The following is an 8,783-nucleotide window of genomic DNA, read 5'->3' on the forward strand; positions in this document are numbered from 1 at the left end:
CTTAATCTTAGAACCTACTGATGTGTTAAAACGAAAAAAAAAATAAATTCACACTGCCACTTCAGTACCTAAAAGAATGGGTTTGGGCCAGCATCTGCAGGAAGCGTCTGCAGGAACTCAGTAAATGATTCCCATTTGAAAATGCAGCTTAAAGAGCACTTAATAAGTGCAACGTGATGATGATGATTCACGCAACAGCACCTTATACACAGTTAAGCAAATGTTCCCAGGGAACGGTAACGAGGAACCAGATCTCGGACACACCTAAGGAAAGGAACCCCCTTGGGATCAGGATGCTGTGCGGTCAATGGCAATTCTAAAATAGCTGGCCATTCTGGGGCTGGAAAGATGAGCCTCCCTAACTTGCTCACCCTGCATCCCTACTGCGAGCCCTGAGTGCCACCCTAAGCGACTCTTTGGACCATGAATGTGGCAGGTTAGGGAAAGGCGCGGAGAAGTGGGTCGCTAGAGACTGGGACTCCCCGGGGAGACCTCGGTATCGAAATAGGTCACCGGGCTCGCAGGCGGGGCTCCTCTGCCCCCGCCCCAGTGCAAGCCGCAGACCGCCAGCTGGGGTGGGACTGGGCTGAGGCAGGGAGGGTGAGGGTGCAGGTCTCGGCCTCCAGGTTCGGTCCCTCCCAGAACGGGGGGGGGGGGGGGGGCTCGAGCTCCCGGGCTCTCGGGCTCTCGGCCCCAGGGGGGCGCGCGCTGGCCTCCGGGGCTCCCGCGGGCGGGCGGGCGGGCGGGCGCGGGGGCGGGGCGCGCGCGCGAGGAGCGTGTGGGCCGGGCGGGCGCGCGGCGGGGAGGACCGGGCACGCGAGCCGAGCCCGCCGCTCACCTGCCGCCCGCCGCGCACCTGGCGCCGAGCGCGCGCCCCGCGCCCCCCCCGCCCGCAGCGCCAGCCCCGGGGCGCGGCCGCCGCCCCTCGCCGCCCCTCGCCGCCCCTCGCCGCCCCTAGCCGCGGGCCCGGGCGCGGACGTGCGACGCGAGTAGCCCGCGCGCTTCGGAAGCACCGGAGGAGCCCCCCGGCCTGGGCGCGCCAAGGTGACCCCCCAGCTGACCCCCCGCCCCCGCGGGCCGCGCGTCCCGGCGCCCCGTCCGTCCCCACGCGTCCTCCGCCCGTCCGCGCCGGGGGTGGGGGGCGGCGGCCGTGCATGGGCGTGTGTCTGTCTGTCTGTCTCCACATCCCCGCGGCACGCGCCTGCCTTTGTGACCCTGGCCCGACTGCCCCGTGCACACGGGGGACGCCTGGGACCCCTCTTTGTTCTGGCCGGGGACGGGGGGCGGCGTGAGCGTGTGCACGCGCACGAGGGATGGTTTTGGAGTGTGGATGGGGTCGATGGAAATGGGCGATTTCCGTATTCCACGGAGGATGGCGGCCCCCGGCGCGGGACCTGTGGCTGCGGCGTGGCTTTCCGGGCAGCAGCCCAGACGTCCGGCGGGGGTTGCTTTCCAGCATGCGAGCCGCGGTGGCGCGATGTGCGTGCCCAGCACCCTGGGACCAGCCCCGGGCCCGGCCCCCGCCCCCGCCCCGGCCCCCGCCCCCGGCCCCGGCCCGGCCCGCCCCGGGGTGCCTGCCCCGCTCCCGCTCGCGGCTTCAAGTCCCGCCCTGTGCTGTCCCCGCGCCACACGGCGCTTGTGGTCGTGGGCTTTAAACCACGGAGACTTCGCCTTTTGTTTTATTCCGCGACACTCTATAATTCATGAAGCTTGTGGCATTTGATGGTCGTGTCTGAGTGGGGGCTGGCTTCTGTTTGTGTGTCTTTCTGCATGATCTTGGATTGCCACCCTGCCGTGTCTAAACATTAAAAAGCCTGTCTTTTCGTTGAAGAGGACGGGGGTTAAAATGAATGAAGACCTGAAGGTCAATTTAAGCGGGCTGCCTCGGGATTATTTAGATGCTGGCGCTGCGGAGAACGTCTCGGCTGCCGTCTCCTCCCAGGTTCCTGTTGCAGAGCCGGAGCCGGAGCTCGTTGTCAACCCGTGGGACATTGTCTTGTGCACCTCAGGAACCCTCATCTCCTGTGAAAATGCCATTGTGGTCCTTATCATCTTCCATAACCCCAGCCTGCGAGCACCCATGTTCCTGCTGATAGGCAGCCTGGCTCTTGCAGACTTGATGGCTGGCATCGGACTCATCATCAATTTTGTTTTTGCCTACCTGCTTCAGTCAGAAGCCACCAAGCTGGTCACCATCGGACTCATCGTGGCCTCTTTCTCTGCCTCTGTCTGCAGCTTGCTGGCTATCACCGTTGACCGCTACCTCTCCCTGTATTACGCCCTGACATACCACTCGGAGAGGACGGTCACGTTCACCTATGTCATGCTCATCATGCTCTGGGGGACCTCCATCTGCCTGGGACTGCTGCCTGTCATGGGCTGGAACTGCCTCAGAGACGAGTCCACCTGCAGCGTGGTCAGACCTCTCACCAAGAACAACACGGCCATCCTTTCTGTCTCCTTCCTCTTCATGTTTGCGCTCATGCTTCAGCTCTACATCCAGATCTGCAAGATCGTGATGAGGCACGCCCATCAGATAGCCCTGCAGCATCACTTCCTGGCCACCTCCCACTATGTAACCACCCGGAAAGGGGTCTCCACCCTGGCCATCATTCTGGGGACCTTTGCTGCTTGCTGGATGCCTTTCACCCTCTATTCCTTGATAGCCGATTACACCTACCCCTCCATTTACACCTACGCCACCCTCCTGCCCGCCACCTACAACTCCATCATCAACCCTGTCATATATGCTTTCAGAAACCAAGAGATCCAGAAAGCCCTCTGTCTCATTTGCTGTGGCTGCATCCCCTCCAGCCTCTCCCAGAGAGCGCGGTCACCCAGCGATGTGTAGCAGCGTCCCCCTTCGGTGGACACGCTGCACACTCAATTCTGCATTTACCAAGCACTTCCACTGCCCCGCCAAATGGTTGAGATGCTGTCCTTAAATTCTTTATATTGGATTCTCTCTTGAGCCACAGGAGCACTTAGCATTCGTGAAGCATTCATTTAGATGAGTAAAGTGACCGAAGTGAAAATAGTGTTGCCAGTGTTTTTACCGTTAAAAAAAAAAAAAAAATGAGTTCTTTGCTCAAGATTATTTTGTTTTGTTTGGGGGCAGGAGCTTTGTTTTCTGTTTTATTTGGAGGCAGGGTTTCTGTTTTCTGTTTTACTTAGAGGATTGGTAATGCGTGGAAAGAAAGTATATGAAATGGCCATAATGTTATGAAAAGTAAACCGGTCCCAGAGCTCTTACTTGGACTTTCAAATAAATTGGAACTATTGAGAAAAATGGAGGAGAAATGACTTTTCCCAGACTTTTTTTTTTTAACGTCAAGGTGGATTTTCAACGCTGCATGTACCTAACTGAATATAATCTCTTTTGAGCCTATACAAATAGTTTACATGATTCTGTTTGGAAGAGACCTGGTTTTATTAACATGAACTCAGTAATAAGTTACCAATACAGAAACCACGTACCCATTCTTATTCATTCTTTCTTTACTTTGGGCAATTACTGTTCACAAGAATTACTTTGGCATTTCTATGAATGTTGTAACTTTCTGCATGGTTGCCTGTGTTAGCTAGACCACTAGTTTCAAATGTTGCTGTGTAAATCCAGAATCAAATGAGTCCGTTTTCAATATAGGTTTTCAATGTGTCTCTAAAATGAATTATGAAATTTGTTTGACTTGCATATGAAGTAGGATTGATTAGATCCACCACTGTAGTTTCCACGCCACAGTCTGATTGTTTTCTGGAGGCAAAAGAAAAAATTTAATAACAGCTATTAAAAGTAAGTTACATTTATTTTACTATATTCTGAGAAATAAATCAATGTAAAGCTATTGCAGAATATGAAAAACACCACCTTTCCTAGCTCTCTATATCTAAGAATGTATAAATAGTTATTCTTGATTGAAACAAATAGAATTAAATATTGTAGGCCAAATATTTCTGGTTCATATGGTCTGTGGTGCAAAGTGCATTTGAAACAGGTGGTCTCCTATTTTAATGATTAAGTTTGTGACTGTATAACATGTGTACCTGATTGTAATATATGTTTGCTATATTATGTAAGTTGACAAGCAGAATGACCATGTGGCTGTTCATGAAAAGCTAACTTTGAATTCCTTTTCCTTCTTTTCACCAAAAAACAACTTAAATGCAATAAAAACTGTATTGCCTGTTTTCAGAGAGCAAAGATTTAGTCAAGAAATGACACAGAATTAATTTTAAACCTATTGCAAAGTCACTGTGTCTGAGCATCATTTCTCTTGGTACAGACAGGTGTTTTAGACACAGATACCTTCCCTCCATTTGCTGAAGATTTATAATGCTGTCTGTACAACCAGTGGGAGAATTTCTGGACAGGATGTCAACTAAGCCCATTCAGATGGTGGCAAAACCAGTATTTCAAGGTCTCTGGGGGAATAATTTGTAATAAATTAACCTCATCAGTTTGTCCCAAACGTGATGCCCATCATGGTCTCGGGACCATTCCGGCAGCTTGCATGCCAATGCCATCTCTCCAAAGCCCCTTCGTATGTAGCACAAGTGTGAATAAATCCTATACTTGAATCTGGGTCTCCTCCCCTAGGTTACTTATGGAAGCAGGAGAGAGACTGAAATATTTCAGAAGCAGGAAAGGATTTTTAATACATATCACCATGCGACCAATCTAATCAACTTGATGCCTTTAAAAAATTTCTTTTGAACATTTGATGGAGTTGGTAGATTGGAAATGATGGGTCTGTTTGTTTTTAATGACATAAAATTTGTTAGCATCTCCTTGTGAGAAATGACTAAGGTAAGTTGGTTCTGACAAGGGCTGGGAAATATCCAGACTGAGGTTGTAAAGCAATAAATACTGTGTTTGTAGAAATGGTGGTCCATTTGCATATCTGTAACAGTAAGAACTATAGTCATAATGATGTGTGCTGTTTTTCACATGTTGCGTGCCAGGCCCCTTTTTTTGCTTTGTTGCTGGATTCATAAAAACGCACTTTTACAGGTAAAAAAATTACGGCAAAGAGAGGCTAAGGGATTTGTCCAAGGCCGCAGAGCTCCAGGGTAGAGTCAGGATCCGAACCTGGGTTTTCCCAACGCCTATGCTCATAGTCCCCTTCCCTGCACTGGGTTGCCTGTGATCCCTCACTGGTTAGAAGGGCTGAGGGAAATGATTTAGAACATGTTACTGTCACCAAGTTTTAGTTCTAGAATTAAAACAACGCTTCCTGTTTAAAATTACATGTGGTGTGACTATTGATGTGGTCCTAGGTAAAAGAGGTCTGTTTTTTTTTTTTAAGATTGATTTATTTTATTTATTTATTTATTTATTTATTTATTTATTTATTTATTCATGATAGACACACAGAGAGAGAGGCAGAGACACAGGAGGAGGGAGAAGCAGGCTCCATGCCGGGAGCCCGACATGGGACTCGATCCTGGGACTCCAGGATCACGCCCTGGGCCAAAGGCAGGTGCTAAACCACGAAGCCACCCAGGGATCCCCCTAAAAGAGGTCTGTGTTTAACGTGCTCTTCTTCACTAAACATTTCCCAGCTTTGGCCCCAAGGCTAGTCCCAGAGGCACGTTGCAATATATTAGTGCAATAAGATGAGGGCACTAATTATACATGTTTTTTTCCTTCATTTATTATTTTAAACTTCACATTATATACTTATATCAGTTTGTAATGGTCTTATAAATACTAATGGATTGTTTTTGACCCTGTTTTTAAAACATCGTTTTTTTTTTTTTCTTTTTGAAGATTTATTTATTTATTCATGGGAGACACAGAGAGAGAGGCAGAGACATAGGCAGAGGGAGAAGCCCAGGCTCCCCACAGGGAACCCAATGCAGGACTCAATCCAGGATCCCGGGATCACACTCTGAGCTGAAAGCAGGTGCTCAACCACTGAGCCACCCAGGCATCCCTAAAACATCTGGTTTCAGCTAAGATATTTTTCAATTCAACTATAACATGTCCTTACAGTTTACTTTAAATTGTGAAGATTTGGGGGTGTTTATGTGGTTTCTACAAAGCTTCTTTGTTTCTATGAAGTTAATTATTAGGAACTGTGTCTGTGTCTCAATATATATGTATATGCTTATGTATGTGTATGAATGTGTATATATGTATTTATACATATATATATAAATGCATATATGTCTTCAATAACATTAACTTTGCAACAGCACTAAGTACATTATGAAAAACTTTCATATCCCCAACAGTCCTGAGGTACCAGATAATCTTTCACTCCAAATGATGAAAATGTTTAGCTACCAAGGAATTTATTGAAAGTTATCCTTGGGGGCCCTGGGTGGCTTAGTCAGTTAAGCATCTGCCTTTGGCTCAGGTCATGATCCTGGAGTCCCACGATCAAGTCCCATGTTGGGCTCCCTGCTCAGCAGGGAGTCTGCCCCTCCCCACTTGTGTTCTTTCTCTTGCTCAGTCTCTCACTCTCTCAAATAAATAAATAAATAAATAAATAAATAAATAAATAAATACTTTTTAAAAAGTTACATTGTAACAAAGACAATTCAGTTACCTTATCAGAATCCTTAGTTGAGGCAAATTATCCAGGTTGTGATTATCCAGGATTTTGTTTCCTTAGTCCCTTTAACTTTTATTTCTTTATAGCAATAACTTTGTTTCTTGCTGGTAAAAGGGGCCATTTTCCTTCCTGCTACCTGGGGGTGGGATGGGTTGGGGTTGGGAGACAGAGCACTTCTTTCCATAGAAGCCTAAATTGAAGAACTGAGTTCAGGAAGGGAGAATAACTCACTTGACTTGGCAAGGAAGAACAATCTTAGATTCCTCCAGAATTTAAAGCAGGATTGAAACAAGAAGTTTAAAAGAGCAGATGAGAAATGAAGATCTTTATTGCCAATAACGTGTCTTGGAGATTTTTAAACTTTTTTAAAAAAGAAATGCTTAATCCATTATTAAAATAATAATTAACTTTCACAGTTATATATATATATATATATATATATATATATAAGTTCACATATATATCATATGAAATTAGGATGACTTACCATTTTATATTTAAAATACATATTAAATAAGTGACTACTATGGTCTTACATTGAACAATGTTTATGTTTTTCTCTTGATTAGATGCCTAATGTAATAAAGGGACAAACAGCCTTCTCATCCCCTTAAAAATTTTAATGATTATTGAATTGTTTTGATATCTGGAACCTTGAAATGTGATTATAACTTTTAGAACCATCAGACATAGTTTGTATACATCAAGGAAGTAAAAACATGGTTTGAATCAGCAGACAGGTCTACTGTCCTCTGGCAAGCAATACAGAAAAAAATATTGGTAATTTTGACTAGAGATCCTTGAATTTTCATTATTTAAAAGCATACAAATCACCTGAGAATCTTGTTAAAATACAGCTTCTGCTTTAGCGAGTCTGAGGCATTGCTAAATTTCTAACAAGCTCCCAGGTGATGCTGAGCTGAGGCTGATGGTCTGTAAGCAACACTTTGAGTTGCAAGGATAACTATCACACCCTCCCCATCCTGAAAAATATATCTATATTTATAATAATATATACATATATGTATATACAGTATATATTATATAGTAATATAATTATATATAATTATATTACTATATAATATATAATATATTAACCTCTAAGAAGAGGTTAAAGAATAAGTGTTATAAGAATAAACACTTTTAAATGCATGTATTTTTTACATATATGTATATTATATATTTATATAAAAAGTGTTCGTTCTTGTTAGAAGTTAATAGATAACTGGGGATCCCTGGGTGGCTCAGCGGTTTAGCACCTGCCTTTGGCCCAGGGCGCAATCCTGGAGTCCCGGGATCGAGTCCCCCATCGGGCTCCCGGCATGGCATAGAGCCTGCTTCTCCCTCCTCCTGTGTCTCTGCCTCTCTCTCTCTCTCTCTCTCTCTCTCTCTCTGTGTGTGTGTGTGTATCATAAATACATAAGCAAATAAATCTTTAAAAAAAGAAGTTAATAGATAACTAATCTGTTTTCAGTGAACATGAACTTTGAACTTTGCCTAGAACTTTTCAGTATCTAGTAAAGATCTATAAATATATTTTTTCATGTTAGTGTTTCCACTTTTTAGAATCCCAATTACCATTATCTGAAGGTATTTGTTTCCGAGCATTTTATATCTGTGGAATATGTTTCTGTATGTGTGTGTGACTACACAGAAAGATTTGCATACTCATACATCCAACAGTGGCAACAAAGACTCGTTTTCACTGCCATTTTTTCAAGAAGGACAGTTTTCTCTATGACATGTGGTTTATGTACATGCACAAATTCATCTTGAGATAATTTAGATGGAAACTTTTCTTCTCTGTGCTGCACAATTCAGCTGAACTCATCCCAAAGCAACCTTTATCTAGCCAGGTACATCAGAAAAATTTTTAAATATCTCATCTTCATTTTGATATTTATCTGTAATCTTTTGTTAATTTTCAACATCAAAAATACTATTAATGTTCATCTTTAGCAGTGCTCATTACATCCACTGTGCTTCCTCTCTACCCAAGGAGGTGAGAACATTTTTTATCCAATTGAAGCCTGTCAAAGTCCATAGTTGTTTTTTTAAAAAGATTGTATTTATTTGGAAGAGAGACAGAGAACATGAGCTGGGGGGAGGGGCAGAGGGAGAGGGAGAAGCAGACTCCCCACTGAGAAGGGAACCCAACAGGGGGCTCAATCCCAGGCCCCTGAGATCATGACCTGAGCTGAAGGCAGATGCTTAACCGACTGA

At 45.1% G+C, this 8,783-nt stretch overlaps 1 protein-coding gene across 1 annotated transcript; it reads left to right on the forward strand.

Moving 5' to 3' along the window:
• Positions 1-926: 926 nt before the first annotated feature.
• GPR12 (G protein-coupled receptor 12) lies at positions 927-4,882 on the forward strand. Its single transcript, XM_077868310.1, has 2 exons — positions 927-1,044; positions 1,832-4,882. The coding sequence occupies exon 2, from the start codon at positions 1,847-1,849 to the stop codon at positions 2,849-2,851; it is 1,005 nt and encodes a 334-aa protein (XP_077724436.1). The 5' UTR covers positions 927-1,044; positions 1,832-1,846; the 3' UTR covers positions 2,852-4,882.
• Positions 4,883-8,783: the final 3,901 nt, after the last annotated feature.

Source organism: Canis aureus, chromosome 24 (assembly GCF_053574225.1).
Source record: "Canis aureus isolate CA01 chromosome 24, VMU_Caureus_v.1.0, whole genome shotgun sequence".
NCBI lineage: Eukaryota > Metazoa > Chordata > Mammalia > Carnivora > Canidae > Canis > Canis aureus.

What these genes read in the sequence shown, in the direction of transcription:
- GPR12 (XM_077868310.1), top strand. Translation starts at nt 1,847, where the DNA reads ATGAATGAAGACCTGAAGGTCAATTTAAGCGGGCTGCCTCGGGATTAT.